Source organism: Leguminivora glycinivorella, chromosome 13 (assembly GCF_023078275.1).
Source record: "Leguminivora glycinivorella isolate SPB_JAAS2020 chromosome 13, LegGlyc_1.1, whole genome shotgun sequence".
NCBI lineage: Eukaryota > Metazoa > Arthropoda > Insecta > Lepidoptera > Tortricidae > Leguminivora > Leguminivora glycinivorella.
The window spans coordinates 7,280,273-7,298,542 of NC_062983.1; the positions used below are offsets into that span (position 1 = coordinate 7,280,273).

The 18,270-nt window shown below is 38.2% G+C and overlaps 1 protein-coding gene across 1 annotated transcript; it reads left to right on the forward strand.

The window, feature by feature from the left end:
• The first annotated feature begins 64 nt into the window (after positions 1-64).
• Positions 65-16,953, forward strand: LOC125232705 (odorant receptor Or1-like). The gene is made up of 16 exons (XM_048138463.1): positions 65-387; positions 762-902; positions 1,426-1,594; positions 1,971-2,083; positions 5,075-5,174; positions 5,679-5,783; positions 9,735-9,890; positions 10,576-10,636; positions 12,221-12,578; positions 12,939-13,073; positions 13,658-13,826; positions 14,317-14,429; positions 14,547-14,646; positions 14,887-14,991; positions 16,007-16,162; positions 16,690-16,953. Exons 1-16 carry the CDS (start codon positions 170-172, stop codon positions 16,768-16,770), a joined length of 2,280 nt encoding a protein of 759 aa, XP_047994420.1. The 5' UTR covers positions 65-169; the 3' UTR covers positions 16,771-16,953.
• Positions 16,954-18,270: the final 1,317 nt, after the last annotated feature.

The window sequence follows — 18,270 nt, forward strand, 5'->3', positions numbered from 1 at the left end:
ACCGATATAAAATCGCCGCACACACAACGTCACATCATTCAACATGGCGTCCACGGAAGACAACGTAACTCTCTTTCTTAACCGTCCCCGAAACATCCTCTTCTACCTCGGAATATGGCTTAAACCAGCCAGCTACGTCACCTTATACATATCCTATGCTATCTTCATCATGATTACTCAATATACTTTCGTTTTCTTCGAATTTATATACATAGCATTGGCTATGGGAGATTTAGACGCGGTGACAGAAGCCTCGTTTCTGCTGTTCACTCAGGCGTCCGTGTGTTATAAAGTTACAAGGTTTTTGACGGATAAGAACAGCTTGATTTCTCTATTGGGGATGATGGAACAAGAGTTGTTTCAGGCGCAGAATGAAAGACAAGTAAGGTGAGGTTATTCGTTTCATAATTGCAATCTCACAGCAGTAAATTCAACGTTATTCGTTTTCTTCAATAATAACTATATAGCGGATTAAAAAACAAAAATTAAAGAAGGCTTCACTGTCCAACTGTACTTATAATATAGACGGTCAACCAAACCTTGGCACAACAAAAAGGCGGCAAATTTGAAAAATGTAGGGCTTACCAGCCAATTCTCTTCATAAAACGCGTGCTTTCCTAGACCTTGACGTTGGCGGAATGATCGACGAGCCATAACATTTAAAAATTTATTGAAAATGTAGGAGCGAAGGTTTAATTTCCATATAAAATTTGTGCCAAGATTAGCTTTGAACAAAAAATAATTCCGAATTTACTCGACAGATGTCTCATTAAGCAGTCTACATTGATAAAACGCCTTTGTCTGTTTTTCCTGGTCAACGCGCTAAATACCACCACTTTATGGGGGCTTATGCCCATTGTCGACAGCACTGGTGGAGAACGCATCTTTCCTTTTTTGATCTGGTAAGTCAAAACGAGGTCTATTGCTCACCCTAGTAATTTTGATAATGCCTGATAAACAATAACAATTGCAACCATTCAATTTGAGCCGTTTAAGTGTCGAATTTAATTTTTTACTTATCATGATTCGCTTGCCCTTATCCCAATTAGGTACATGGGGTCAGCTCAGCATTTTTCTTCTATACCTCCCTATCAGACGTCATGTCATCATTCACTTGCATTTGTTTCATTAAATTTACAAATAAAAAATGCTCCCAGATCATCTTCGGAGGTGATGGTGCCCAGTAGGCTGGCAGCGTTGCCTTTTGAAAGGCCAGACATACTCGCTGGCCAAAGTAGCTGCCAGCCCTCTGGTCACCGGATACGTCAACCAGGCGTTGAGATACTTCTTTAAATATTTTTTGGCACTTGGCCCTTGTTCTAGTTAGTTAACCCAATAAGTGTTTCTCCGAATACTTATCTGATAGTAATTAACTGTACAGAACATATAATAGTCATAATTTTGACTTATAGGTATTTTTCACAGGATGCCAGTAAGTCCGAAGCACTCGCCACAGTACGAGTTAGGTTATTTTTACCAGATGGTGGCCATCTACATCAGCGCATTCCTGTTCAGTTCGATCGACAGCGTCGCTTTATCCATGATCATGTTCGGATGCGCACAGCTAGAGATTATCATGGATAAGGTAGAACAGGTAAGGTGTTTTTATGTACCGTTTTCTTTTTCCTTCAGTTTTGAGACTACAAGTTGCTGATCCATCGACTGTCTTTTGTTTTTGGGTCCACACATTGACGATGATGTCCTGATACTCCTAGCCGATTTTGGCCACCACTGCGACTGTGTGCTCATTTACAGTAGACATTTTTAATTAATTTTAACATAATGGAACAGCTACTGTTCCACTCTCTGGTGCGCCTTTAGGTGGCTCGAAATCTTAATACTAAATTTCTGGCCGCACGTTGGGCACATAAGCACACATCTGTCTGGTGGGCAAGCACGGTAGCGTACCAGCCCCAGCTTACCCACCTGGAAATGATATTTTAAACAGTAAGAAAATACGCTCTTTGCAGATAAAACGAGTACCAATGTCAGGCAAGCTCAAGCCGCAGGATCGGGAAGAGCTCTTACAAGAGAATCAAGAGTTGTTTGTGGAATGTCTCAAGCACCACCAGGCAGTGATACGGTGAGCAGTACAATGTTTTACTATTTTGGTTATTGGTATACATCGGGGTTTTGGGAGTGGGAATGATTTACACTAGCCCAAAAATGGTGAAAACGATAAAAGATAAACAAATATTTACTTTAATATTTCTAGGTACATTTGGAGCCCGTTACATAGTTAAATACAGGTCAGTGCGGGCAAGACCGGCATAGTTTATTTGAAATAAAGTTTGAGTGGATAAAACTCTATAATTAATGCAGTCTGGCGTAATGCGCATGGTCCTATGGGATAGAAAATATTATATTTTACAAAGCTTTTACAGTATTTTGGTGAAGTAAGGTACTTTTAAGTGATAAAAATCACTTTTTTTAAGGCTCGGCGGGTTGACCGTCCTCCCGCGATGAGTACAGAAAGACCGTCTAGTGCTTGTTGTCGCGTAATTTCATATGAGACTAGGTTCCAAAATCATAATCATTGTTGTTTTACGTAATAACGGGGCAGAATGTGCTAGATAACTATTAAAATAACGTTGAAATTTTGAACATATAAGCATTTTTCTATTTATAAGGCAAGACCGGCATATGTCCCGTAGATGGGGTTCATAACCTTTTCTGTTCAGGTCCAGATATTGCATAATACTGTTTTTCCAACGAACACCTGCGAATACAATTTAGTCACGATATTACAGGCTTATATAAATCCAACTACTAATCTGTTTTTGAAACTATGTTAATTAAGAAAACGTAATAGGATATTAAGATACGTGAATTAGTTTGGTAATGTTTCTTAGCAATGCTTGGTTTTGCTATAGTCACTACAGTATGAATGAATGCGTAATTTTTTTTCATCACACTCGCACACTAAATGTGATTTTACACGCAGGCGGAGCGTGAGTTATAGAAAAATCGTTCTCCCAAGGGAGTTATGAAATTTCTAGTACCGTATTAATTTTTTTTTATCTTTTTACATATTTTTATGTTGCAAGTGTGATGAAAACCATTGAGTGTAACTCGGGGAGTATGAATATTACAAACTCGAGTCTTGGAGGAGCTGAGTGGTTTTTTTCTGTTCAAGGATTTTATGTTGCCAGTATGACATATTAATTCAATGAAAAGAGTTTTGACATTATATTTCATGATCGTTTATAAATTGTTGTAGATTAAGTTCGTACTACTGATTTGCAGTAGGTATATTCATTATTAATATTTTGGTAATTTCCTCATTGGTGACGTGAAAAATTGTATATGTCACATGGTAGCAAGATTATTTCCACCTTGAGCGTTAATACTTGAATCCCTCATTACGCTCAGGATTCTAATTTTGAATCCCGAGCGTAGCGAGATTAGAGATTCCTTTACTTCGTTCAGGATTCAATAAACACCCTTTGCCTCATTTTGCTCGATTACGACTTCAAAAACTCAGTAGAGATTCAGATGTCATTAATACATAAATATTTACATAAATATTTGTATACTTAATACTTACATAAATATTTGTTTCAGTTATTAAAAATAGCAAACAATATACAAGTCATGTCTATACATCTTCCGAAGAATGTATTGATAGAATCTTTTTTTGATGCACTTCCTAACGCCAGCGTATATATCGACGAGGAAGACGAAATGATTTTGCTTGAGAAGTGCACAGTTTGTGCCACTAGTCATAGTTTCGATATGACCCTCTGTGCCTCCAGGGTTCAGTTTCTGCCGTCTGACGAACAACCTTTATCAAATATGTTTTGTCAAGGGTGCGCAAATATTATGTTTTCTGTTTAAATAAATAATTGGGTTCAAAATGCTTACATTTATTTCTAAAATACATAACTCTCTTTTGAAATATTTGTCGCCGCATGTTGCACAATATATACAAACACTACCAACTTAAATATGATGATGAGTCATGCAGTGTAAGTAGGCTTAGTTCTGTTCACCACTTATAATTCTTCACAACTATGTCATTTTTATTTAATACTTTCGAATGATATTACTAACACCATACGAATCATTACCAAAACTATATTTCGAAGTTAAAATCAAAAACGGTACAAGTGGTACAACTATCATAAGCAAAAAACGCGTACTTATATATTGATATTGTTTACACTCGACTTATTTCCAATAAAGCCTAAAAAAGGTTGGCAACTCCTTGTTTATCGTATGCCGGTCTTGCCTTTCTCTTTTATGCCGGACTTTCTGAGTAGGCACAATTTCTAAGTTACATTTTTCAGAACATAAAACAAGAAATTGAACGCGTTTTGAGTAGATTAATAGTACTAGTCAGAAAGAACGGTTATTATATGACTACGTTACATATATGATATACAAATATTCCGACTGCTTCTATTTTATTTAAATTTTTTGCGGAACCATGTTGAACTCGATGCTCGAGTTCGAAACACGAATCAAGTTTATTGTTAACTAGTGTTCGTCCTAGGGATATGTATTCAAGACCAATGGCTTAAGGATGAAAAACTGGTATACCTTCGGAGGTGTGAGAGGCGTAGATATATAAACACAAAAGTTATTGTCAATAGACGGTCTTTCCGGGTAGACGGTCTTCCCCACACTGACCTTATTTCAGTAATTCAAATTACTATAAACAAAGTTACAAATACACGAATTCATTCCCGCTCCCAAAACCCCGATGTATGCCTCATAAGGGAAAAAAAAATTAGGTAGGCTACCAAGTGTATGGCCTAGTCACTGAGTGGACGCTCGGTCGGCTCGGCGAGCAGCGGAGTGGACTCGCCCGCGTGTCCGATATGCTGCGTCGACTCAGGACATTTGTATGAGCTTCAGTTGTTTGACATGAACGCCCAATATGAGCGTGCACGAGTCCCGTATACAAAGCCACGGAGGCCTTCCAGATGTGAGAGCGTTTGGACTGGTGTTCCAAAGGACCGCAAGTTCTAGTCCTGTGGGAGGTGTCGGTAAATTTCCTTTAATTGGAAAAAGTAGTGTCACTTGCAGACTTTTTGATAAATAAATTATTAACATGTCATACGAATTACAGGTTCATAGAACTGGTGGAGGACACGTACCACTCGAACATATTCTTCCAGCTAAGTGGAAGCGTCGCTATCATCTGCATAGTTGGACTTCGGATTACAGCAGTTAGGCCATTTTTTTATTTGACCTGATAGGGGTGCCGTTTGGTGCCAGCATCAGAAAAGACTAGCAACACCCCATCTCGTCCCGGGAAAACTGATGGCGACGGCGGCAAAATATGTACATGAGCAAGGCTCGCCCGTGGGTATCCTTCGCGGGGTCCTTGCACCTTGGGTAAAACTGACATTTTACGGTAATACAACACACATAACATACACCTATTACTTTGTGAATGAATTATAATTACTTCTGAGGTGGGGTAAACCAAGTTCTCAATTCAATTTGATGGTGTTGACCGCTCCATCGAACCTTTTCCTTCGTGACTCCGTGGCTGACTTGATCCAATCGGCTAGACTGGTGTTCTAGAAGATCGCAGTTCGAGTCCTGCAAGATAAGAATTTTTCCTTTAATTTAAAAATCATTTGAGGTTCCTTGAGCTTCCAAAAACTAGTGATTTTTATTGCTGTTGGTTCTTTTTCTTGTTTTCCTACCATATATTAATGTTGCAGACAACGCCAGGCAGTGTGGAGTTCATCTCAATGCTGAATTACATGGTGGCTATGCTGTCGCAGGTTTTCCTTTACTGCTGGTGTGGAAACGAGCTGACAACACGGGTAATCTACCTCTAATTACGTGTATTGGTCAATGTTACATTAACTATAGGATTAAAGTACCAGAGTTAGACAGGGTCCCAGTAGATGCCACATAAAATCTTAAGGTCACTGTCAATAAATGTGACAGGAGGTTGTGACCTATTAGGCATTAGCGTATCGAGCACTGGTACTTTACTTTATCTAACGTAGTATCGTTATATTCACTAGATTTTAAAGATGCCGTTAAATAATAGCTAATTAGACACCAATGACACAAATACCATACCGGCTTTTTTATTTTATTTTTTACTTGTTTAATACTAAGCAGCTAGTACTGTCAAACAAGCAAGTGGCCCGCTTGATGGTAAAGTACATATGAACGCCGCTTATGGACGCTTACATCTCCCGCGCTTTTACACGCGCTTTGTCAACCCTAATATTTCGCACCCTCGTTAAGCTCTACCTCACTAATACACTGGTCAAAAAGAGAAATAAAAAAACAAAGTGTGATGTAAAGCTGCATTTTTGGTATGTTATTTGGGGTCCTTGGGGGAATGTAGGACTATATTTTGCAAGCAAAAAAATGGTGTGCTAACTTCGTAATTTAAAAAAAAAAGTAAAAAAATCAGACTTTTTTTGGTTTTTGCCGTTTTATTAAAAAACTATGCATTTTTGGTCAAAAGTTGCTTTGTAATATTGAAAGCGCATTAAATTCCAAACAGTTTGACATCTTTTTTATCAATGTCTGTCAAATATTTTTTGAGATATGAAGCGTCAAAAAAAGAGCATTTTTCCCCTTTCTATGAAAATATTCGTTTTGCTAATATTTTGAGACAGATATCAGCAAAACAACTCAGGCTATTACTTACATAAATTGTAAAATAAAAATGTAGAAAATTTCACTAGCTTTCATTTAAGACCAAAAGAGTGCCAGTTATTTAAAAAAATAGGATTATATCATAAGTCTAGTATAACTGGATCAGAAATAATCGGTGGATGGTAATGGCCAAATGGGATAGTTTACATATATTTACAGGAGGCGTAGCGGAGAACGAATTATTATTATTTGGGGGCTGTTCAAGTATTACTCAGACACATATTTGCGTATATCAAATCAACATTTATTTAGTAAGTTAAGTTTACGGTCAGAAAGACCTCAGGCTCGCCGCTTGCCGGAAAAAAATATTTACGAGTAGAAAACCCTCATTAATTGAATCAGATTATTCCGAAATTGTTCTTGTACGGACTGGTTTATAAAGCATATCACTGAGGGCCAATAACATCGATGCAATCTCACGAGCGTTGTCGTGGACGTGCCCGAATCATAGTATTCTCCGTTTAACGAAATATCAGTACATAGTATGTGTTGTATTGCACGCGCAGGTCTCTCACCGCCGCGCAGGTGTAGTCGGACCATAACTCGACAGTATACACGCTTGTACAAAAACTAAGGAACAGCTGTCTTTTTACGCTGTCACTACATTTGGCGAATCTTCTAGCCAACATGTTTGCCCTTACTGCGGTGGCTCGCCTCTGCCTTTCTATGTCCTCCTGGTATTTTAAACTGGAGAACAAGATGTGGCCAAGATATTTGACTTCGTGTACTCTCCGCAATTGAACTCCATCAAGCAAAAGAGGTGGTACATGTGTGGGCATATGTGCTGCCTCCATGAGCATAAATTCAGACTTGTCCGGATTGTATCTCATGTTATGCTGGCTGGCGTATCTCTCGCATTCTGCAAGTAACTTACGCATAGCTCCCACAGATGGTGCTAGTAGGACCATATCGTCTGCATATGGGATCCCTTTCTTTCCCATAAACTTATTGTTCATAATTTCATTTAGTCAGAAGTTGTTGTTCATATATTTTGTGGTCATAAACATCACTAGTCATAATTTTTGTTACGAATAACGTTTCATGGTTCTAACAATAACAAACCATAATATTGGATATCATAATCTCAAAAGTCATAAAGTTGATGAGTATAAAATTGAAAAGTATAACAAGGATTATTCAGAAATATTATTAAGCATATATTTTGAAGCCCTACTGATTGTTCTGCATATAGATTTAATGTCTAAAATTCCTAAAGTATATTATAATTCAGACATACATAAAATTACACAGCAAATTTTTATACATAAAATATTATTTATGACTTCAAAACAAAAAGTAACCCTATTCCTCAGGTAGGTTGTTAGTTTCCTTTGATTCCTTAGAGCGGAAATAGGAGCCCCGAGTAGCGGGGCTCCGTCTACTCATTGGTGGAACTAAATTGTTTTAAAAATAACCGTTTTCCTCGTGTAGGTTCGTTAGTTTCCTTTAGTACCTTAGAGCGGAAATAGGAGGCCCGCGTAGCGGGGCTCCGTCGACTTATTGGCGGAACAAAATTGTTTCAAAAGCAACCTTTTGCCTCGTATAGTTAGTTTCGTTAGTTTCCTTTCGCAAGTTATCTTTTGTCCTTAAAACCGGATATAGAAGTTGTCGACGTCAGCTCCTTGGCGAGACCAATTGGTTTAATAGGCGCCATGAAAATTTAATAAATACTGAGGAAGTTAAGTAAGCCAAATTACAACTTACGAAAATGCAGACGAAAAAACATTGGATCATTTTTTTATGGGAAACAATAGAGATCCCATTGAATGCTATTAGTGAAGAAACACATGGTTATTATTCATTATGACTTGTGATAAAATCCTTAGAACAATTATTCCGAATAAGTTTATTTCCTTCAACATTATGGATTTGTACAACTATGGACTTTAATTATTATGGCTAATAAATTTTATGACTAACAATAATTATGACTTTCAAAAATCGGAACTACAATTTCTGACGTTTAATTTTATGACTAGTGATAATATGACAAAGAAAAATTATGACGGAAAACGTTATGAATAGTAAAAATCGGACTTAAAAATTATGGGAACCAATAGAGACCCTCTGCATATATGCGATGTGATTGTCTCACGCCACAGTTTAGCCCGCTGGCTGTGGACAGAGTTGACTTCCATCTTACTACGTTCTTCTGCTGGGAATACCACTTCTCCAGTATCTTAATAATTGGCGTGGGCGCTTTCCGTTCCCGTAGTTTATTCCACAGCAATTGGTGGTCAAATACAACTCAAGTGGACTTTCTATCACTACAGGAGTTGTGCCATCAAGATGCAGAACCAGGAAAATGTGACTAATTCTGTTTTATTTTTCTAATTTACTAAACTTCAAAATTTTACTGTATTTTATTTCTTCATTAGTAATAGTCAAATCGATGCAAAGTTAGCTTAGACAATTTTTTCAGATAAACGGATATCAAAGAAAGTAAGATCGAATAGATAGCACTTTCAACCTAAAACTTTTAGCGTAAACTATTTTACCTTAACCAATCTACCAGACTCTTGGCTTCTCTATTTATAGCTTTTTTTTTGTTTACCAAAGTAACTATTCGTCTTACTGACCTTTATTTGCACTAAAACTAAAGCAAAATAAATTTTATACAATGTTATATTGCAATATATATCATATCATGAAGTATTTTGCAGATATTTGTCTAAAAATATTGGCAAAACGCTACATTTTATAAATGCGTCAAAAATTAACCTTTTTGACGCTTCATATCTCGAAAACTATTTGACGGATATTGATAAAAAAGATGTCAAACTGTTTGAAATTTAATGCGCTTTCAACATTACATAGCAACTTTTGACCAAAAACGCATAGTTTTTTAATAAAAAAATAAAAACCAAAAAAAGTCCGATTTTTTTACTTTTTTTTTTAAATTACGATGTTAGCACACTTTTTTTTTGCTTGCAAAATATAGTCTTACATTCCCCCAAGGACTCCAAATAACATACCAAAAATCCAGCTTTACATCACACTTTGTTTTTTTAGCCGATTTTCATGTAAGATTTGACCGGTGTATAACCAGCAGTTACACAACATTTATTAGTACCCTTAACCAAAAATAATTTCAGAGCGAAATACTCCGTGACGTGATGTACCTGTGCCCGTGGAACGAGCAGACCAACGGCTTCCGCAAGCTGCTCTGGATAGCCATGGAGCGAATGAAGCGACCCATAGTGTTCAGAGCTGGACACTACATCGCGCTTTCCCGGCCGACCTTCGTTTCGGTACTATCCTGGTTAATATGAGGGCGGTACGCTTCAACTTGTACTCATTTGTTGGTTAACTTTCGGGATAGCGGAGGCCGTCTCCCAAACTAGACCGCTAGTTAACAAAACAACTGACGATCGGTGGATGGATGGATGATGCTTTAACACTCCGTCTGGGGTGTGAATAGCCCCTTCCACGCTGGGCGCTATGGGGGCTATGGGGCCTAAGTCGGGTCGCGCCCCATCTTCGTAGGGCGATCTCTTTGTGGATGACTATATTACTAATTTTTAAATAAAAAACGCTGGTAGCCTAGCGGTAGTACGTGCATGCGACTTTCGTTCCGGAGGTTTCGTTCCGGGTTCGAACCCCGGCTCGCACCAATGAGTTTTTCGGAACTTATGTTCGAAATGTCATATTTGCCAGTCGCTTTTCGGTATGAAATCGGACTAAGTAATTCCAATAAGGTCTAGTTTACCCTTCGGGTTGGAAGGTCAGATGGCAGTCGCTTTCGTAAAAACTAGTGCCTACGTCAAATCTTGGGATTAGTTGTCGGACCCCAGGCTCCCATAAGCCGTGGCAAATGTCGGGATAACGCAAGGAGGATGATGAGTACTTATTTTTAAATGTCAAAAACTCATTTGAGAGACTCACTTAAAAAGTTCCTCGAGAAACAAAATAATATTGCTTATTTATAATTTTCAGATTCTACGGTCGTCATATTCATACTTCGCCGTCCTCAACCAAACCCAGGGCCAGGAGAAATAATCAAGACAACTATCATTGTTTATTTATAAACAGGATATCATATTTACCTTTTTGCACGTGTATTTTAGGTTCAATTTGTACAGTCAAATGCATAAAAATTAGGGATGTGGTGACTATTAATTTGGGCGACTAGGCCGACTACCGACTAGTCGGGCAGAACATAATTTTCGACTGAATTCACCAAAATTTTGGAATGAAATTTGTTATCCTTCGTTCACGATTTTAATTTTTTTCCAGGTTTAGTTTTTCAAAGGCCTATGATATATATATTATACATTTTCCATTGTATCGAATAAGATGCCATGGGACATATTTTTGAGCAACACACCCATATTTTTTCACTTGACTTTACAAGTGTAAGTACAAAGTTTTACAATAGATATTTGGCGTTTTGAGTTTTCACGGCGAGTGATTCTCACACTAGTGAAGGAAAGAAGCACCATATGTAGGAACTATATATTAGTTATATAACGTAGCATTACTTTAAATTAAACTGTCTTAAAGGGCCTCTGCGCTGTTGGCTTCGGCCCCACGCACGCCTCCCAAAAGTCCGGGACCCCATGGTCCCGAGAGCTGGAAAATAACGTAGCATTATTATTAATACCTACATCTAAGCACAATAAAGCATACTTCACATTCTTAAATTTAATTTACTTAATGTATTTAATTATTGCCAACTTAATTTTATCTGACTTTATAAGTTTTTGGCATCAGTCATTGGATAATATAAAAAAAAAATTGGAGTTGGTAAGTATTTTTGAATATGTATTTTTTTCTGACACTGAACGATAAATTTCCCAATAAAATTTTATGTTTATGATGTATTTAGTATGGGTTTTCGTATCAACAACTTAACGGCACTATTAACTTTAAATCGAAGTCTAATGAAAAAGCCTAAGAATTTTCCGTTACTCTCCCATTACTGATACAACGTCCATTATAGGGGCGTTTATAGGTAAAAGAAAGATGTGGTTATTATCTTTTTGGTTAGCTAATGACTAAAAGGTCCTTTACAAATACAAAGTCGGTGCATCCTACCGACTGCGCCATGTAGTTAATAAACTGTTTAGAGGAACACGACGTATTTATTGTATTCTTAACAAATCCTTACGTTCTTAATTTTACAAAATGCGTACCGTTCTTTAAGCTAGCTTAGAGCAAAGAGGGTGTGGTCTGTGGTCACCCGATGACATTTTACCTCTTACCTCTACAACTTTTTTTTTATAAGGTGCGTTCGGAAAGTAGGCACTTATCACAAATATTACACGTATACCTTATACCTACAGACAAACAAAAAATATAGAAACTACTAGAATTATATAATTACTTCGGTACTTATAAATAATATATAGATACTTGGTTAAAATTAGCTGTTACACTGCGAAATTAACCTGTTTGATTACTTTCCGATAATAAGGAGTTAAATGAAAACAAAGCATATGATAATACATTTAGAGAAATGTATCATTAATTCATTACACCATTATGTTTGATATCGATAAGTGTTTATCGTTAATTTTCCAATTTTGTTACCAGTTATAAAATATTAGGGCATTTTGAAATGAGCATCAGACATTTACAGTATTTTCCATCATGGTTAAAAGTGAAATAAATATCGGGGATCTCTATTTGAGCAGGGCAAAATTTATCATGTCGCTTTTAGGTGTTTGGATGCCCCCTCCAAATGAATCTATTTTGCGTAAATGCTATAAGTTCTTCATGCTGTTCTTACAATACATTTTTCTTATATTCCAAGTGATATATATGTGTCAAGTGTTAGGGGACATTGAGGAGGTCTCTCAATCGTCGTTTCTGCTCTTCACACAGGCTTGTCTGTGTTTCAAGGTCACGGTATTTCACGTTAATATAGACTCTTTCAGAGATCTTTTGGCTCAGATGAACACTGACATTTTTATGCCGCAAAATGAATGTCATGAAAAGTAAGTACTTATTAACTACTTAAATAAGTTATGCCCAATGTCATACGATGGTTAGTAGTCATGATTGTCAGGGTGTCACATGCATGTTACCAATTCTATCACACCGTAGCCTCGAAGAGCTCTTTGGCAACGGTGGCAATCTCATCGATAGGAACACAACACTATGAGACTTGATACGTGATAACATATTGACGATTGCTTTATTTAATGTTTTCTGGCATCTATTATCAACTCGTCAAATGCTATATAAATAAAGCTTAAGGCTTGATAATAAATGTACGGACTGTCCATGAGAACATTCGCAATTTTGGAAACTTCGATAGTTTAGACAGTATCATAACTGCAATGATTTTCCCCCAGGATCTTGAAGCTGCAGGCCTTGCGGATCAAGAGACTGCTAATGTGGTTCATGGTCTGCTCACAGACCACATGCAGCCTGTTCGTACTTAGACCACTGTTCGATGATGCTAATAGAAGTTTCCCTTTTAAAATGTGGTAAGATTATAGACGTTTGCTTACAAAATAAAATAAAATCTTAGCAAATTGAATTAAATTGCCGCTGGCCCCATATAGACTACTTAGCGCTAGATGCCCCTAACTTTTTGGCGGGGAAAGGCTCAAGCCGTCGAAAACCCGCCCAAAAGAGAGTGTTGGAACACCCCAGGGGGTTTAGTCTGTGGGAGTCGAACACACCCACTTGGCTCTCCAGGGCCAGTGGGATTCTTAACGGATTCCCTCTGGATCATTAAAACACATAAGCATTCCTTTTGTTCCTATTGGTGCGGAACCCTAAAAAGGTGTAAATTTAATGCATTTGCATGCATTTAGGATACACAACGTAATAGAGATTTCTTCACACATTGTTATTTCTTATTCAATATTAAAGACACCTAAAGACGATCAGTCCGCAGGACAACTTCTGAAGAAAGAATATTTCAAAAAAGAACAATACTCACTTGATGCTGAGCATCGGTCTGTCAGAAGTAAAAACTGATGGCACCGATAACTGTCAAGCTGTTGCCGTCCGGCAGACTGAACGTCAGTGACTTTAAAGAGATATCGTTGTTTTCTCATGGCAGGATGCCAGTGAGCCCAGACCACTCGCCACAGTACGAGCTCGGGTTCTTATTCCAAGTGTTGACGATATCCATGAGCGCATTCATGTACTTCGGAGTGGACAGCGTCTGTCTGTCCATGGTCATCTTCGGGTGCGCGGAGATTGATATAATCAAGGAGAAGATTATGACTGTGAGCTATTCTGTGACTGTAAATCCCTGTGCAGCTCAAAAGACAAAGTTGTATTAGGTTTTCCCCACACCTTTTGGTGCTGGATCGGATACACTTCATCATTGACTATTCAAACGGGGTCAGGGTCAGATAGGGTGGCAACGTTTTTCATGGCTGTCATGGCATGGCAAGTCAATACGAGAGTAGGAAACACAACCATAAGCCAAGCAAGGGTAGTGTCCCCTGAGCGAACTAGAGTGAAAATGACGTCAACGTTGCTACGTCAGGCGCCATGAAGATTATTCTGACGGCTTCTGCCTATTCTGCGTAGATAGATAGTAGGTATCTAAATCTTATCTATTAGCTGGGTCCATAACTCCACACAGAGCGAGCAGCGTTGTGCGGCAAACGGCCAATGTAATCGTGTCTCCGCCGAGGAAGCGCGCGTATTCCTTTTACAAATCTGTGTGGATCCTATTCGATTGGAAACTACAATCAACCTATTTTTTAGGTCAAACCAATAGCAGAACAACGAGTCAACCGATCCATTACTGTCAAGAGCATTTTGAATGAGCATTACCGTGTTCTGATTGAGTGTGTCGCGCAGCATGTAGCCATAATCAAGTAAGCATGTTTGCCCGTAGCTGATGTATCGGTGTGGGCGTAAAGCACGATGACTGTCGGCTTTACCTACGTTTGAGTTACCCTGTTTCTGTTACCTGCCCGCTTTTGTTCTTCCAGGTTTGTCAAGCAGGTGGAAGTCACATACCATTCGTACTTGCTCTTCCAACTCAGCGGCGGTGTTGGGTTGATCTGCATGTCAGCTTTACGTATACTTGTGGTATGAGCTATCTGTGCTAATAAAGTTAGGGTGATCTGAACTGAATCATAGGTATACATTTTTTAGAAAGATCGTCATAAGGTAAAATCTCTAGATTGTATCGGTACCGGCTCAAGACAAAGTCAGAGAGGAAAAAATGCGCTCCTTCTGATCAACTGACATTTTGTATTACATCTTCGTCTTTATCGCAATTATTGCCTTCTTAATCTTGGTTGTTTAAAACTGGGGTTTATTTTTCAGGTAGATTGGAAGAGTGTCCAGTTCCTGTCAGTGGTGATGTACCTGATGGCGATGATCAGCCAGCTGTTCGTCTGCTGCTGGAGCGGACACGAGCTCACGGCTACTGTACGTATACATACCTGAATCAATTGATACCTACACATGTTACCCGGTCTGAAGGACCAAAACCAAAAACACAATTTCAGTTTCAATTTTTTATAAGTTTTATAACTGTAATAAAATTAATGCTTTCACATTTACATTTATTTCATTATATTACACGGAAAAAGTATAATAAGGCATTGTTCCTTTCTTCCATTTACCTTCGACGTATATTGGTATCTGATATTACGTTACCTTCAGTTACTGGGTGGCAACGGCGGCGTACCTAAACGTCACTGAAAATGTTTGTAATTCTTGGTTATTTACTTTAATTTGTTTTTTCTACTCCCGTACTGTTATTCGTGAGTTACAAGGTCGTGCATAGAACTTAAAAACCCTACATAAAAGATGTCAGGACAAGTCTATCTAGTCTATACCCTGAAAACATTTAGTAGAAGTAGCACGATATAGCTGTTACAGTTCAGTAAATACATTGCTACCAACTTAACAAACCAATTCGCAGAGTCGAGACTCCTTCGTTTTCTGCTGCGTTCATTGGCGACGCGTCGAATCGCATTCAAATGTATGAGAACTCGATTCAACTCGGCTCGATTCGTCTTAGTGGCCAGGCTTCAAAGAACCATACCATAGACAGTTTTATTTTCATGTTTGCACTGAAACTGCATATTCAAAATGGTAGGCGTTCCACTAGATAACTAAGATGACTGAAAGTAGGTATTTGTTGATTTATAATTTTCTTTCAAAATAAGTGCTTGGTCGTAGAAAAAGTATTGTATGCAACGGTGTTTAACTGAGTCAAAAAATGCTCGTGGCGTCTTTATTAACAATTTTCGGCTTCGCCTCAAATTGTTACCCACGCCACTCACCTTTTTTGACCTCTTTTAACCACCAGTTGCATAAAATACTATTAATAATCAGTCACTTTTTGGGGTCAATGTTTTCCATACGAATGACATTCCGTGACGTTTACGATATGGAATTATGCATAAAAAACTCATAGTAACGCTGTTATCGACAGAGCTCGGAGTTGCACACGGTGATGTACGAATGCTGTTGGTACGAGCAAGACATGCGCTTCAAACGAGTGCTGCTTTTTATGATGCTGCGGTTGGGCCGCCCGTTGGAATTTCGCGCTGGCCGTTACGTCACGCTATCAAGACAGACTTTCGTTGCGGTAAATATTATTTCTTGAGCTTTTGTGTATGTGTGAGAGCTTCACAGTAGATAAATATGAATGCCTAGTACGAGCAGGACGTCCGATTTTTTTTATACCACGTAAGTGGCAAACAGGTATATGGTCCGCCTGATGGAAAGCGGTCACCGTAACCTATGGACGACTGCAACTCAAGGGGTGTCACATGCGCGTTGCCGACCCATTAGAAACTTGTACACTCCTTTTTTGAATCGCGCTGGGCGTTAGTGCGTTTTCACATTATCCGATCCGATATCGGGTGTAGGACCGATATCCATATATTTATTTGATTGAGCCGACATTCTGAATTTTGCCTTTGAAATCCTTCCTACATCCGATATCGGATCGGATAACGTGAAAACGCACTTACGTCACGTTGTCCCGACAGACAGCAATGAAGCTTCGTTGCTTCTTGTCTACACGCCCCGTAAATATATTTTTTTCGCAACCTGTACGAATGGTTTTTGTTCGATAACACTTATTTATTCATTTATTTACTTTTGTTCCAGATTCTACGGATGTCTTATTCGTATTTTGCTGTGCTAAAGCAAACCACCACTCGAAACGAAGCTGTAGAATTTGAAAACTAAATCGTATAATTGCAACAGAATCCATTTCCTTGACCTTCTATTAACAATAGTTAAACATTGAGTTAATTGCTCCTTATACATATTAATTAACCCCCCGTGTGGTGACGGTTTAAGAATTTCACCACACCCTTTCTTCCCGTGGGTGTGGATGTCAGATATGGATTAAATTGTGACGTAGACGAGAGGCTGGCAACCTGTCACTGCAATGACACAATTGCATTTTATTTCAACCCCTTAATTGCCAAGAGTGGCACTGAAACTTGAGTAGTTTCATGTGCTCTGATGCCTACCCCTTTGTGGGATACATGTGTGATTTATGTAGGTATATTAATTTATTTATCCTAAGCCACGAAGTGTTATTTAAAATAGTAATGTTTTTGATGGATTAAAAATAGTTGTATGTCAATCTTACATTCGATACGCGTACCTAGTATATGTAGAATAAAGATATACTTACTTATACTGTCATAGTAAAGTTGTAGGTAAGTATTTCATGTACCGATTTATTTGTCATTTATACGCTGGCAATTAGAAATAGAATTGTGCTTACAATTATCAACTTTTGTCAATTTAATTGCAATTAGTTAGGCAGGCGAGGCAGTTAATTTGCACCTTGGAGTTTTAAACAAATCGAGTTACAGTTGAAAGTTTCGAACCAAGTTTTAAACATGGTTCCGTATACAGTACGTTGTAGCTTAGTCAAAAAAGATATTTATATTTATATTCCGGCTAATTAAAAATAGGAGGTCTGTCTGGTGACTAAATACTGATTAAATTTAGAAAAATATGTTGGTTGATGGGGGCTTGAAACCCAGAGACCAGCCTGCTTCCATAACCTAGCTGTAATGACGTTTAGTTAGCTACGAGTATAAAAAAATCAACGAAATAGCCAAATAGGTACAAGTACTTTTCCCCTCACTAGCTCGGAAACACGTGTTTTGTCCTTTAATACCAGCGGGTAAAAACGCATTTTATCCACTAGTGGGTAAAGTAATTTGACCTTGAATAAAGTCAAATTAACTGCTTTAAAATTGATAAAAGTAGGTGAATCTAGTAATAAAGATGATTTACCACCTGTGGAACTACTGGAAGCAGTGATAAACGCATTTTTTGCGTTGTAGTTTCCTCGCTATAGTGAGGGGAAAAGTTTTGTGTTACACTCGGGTGCAAATGTATTTTACTTCTCGTGTGTTAAAAAACTCGCAAGTTCAGGATTCTATTCTCGAACCACTCGCTTCGCTCGTGGTTCAACTATAGAATCCTTTCACTTGCTCGTTTTTCAATTCCGCACTCGGCGTTAAAATACAACTTTGCCCCCTTGTATAACAAATAACTATTACAATTTTTTGTACGGTATACCATTTCGTTCACTATCAATACATGTATTGATAATAGGCTACCTGACCCTTTTTTAGGGTTCCGTAGTCAACTAGGAACCCTTATAGTTTCGCCATGTCTGTCTGTCCGTCCGTCCGTCCGCGGATAATCTCAATAACCGTA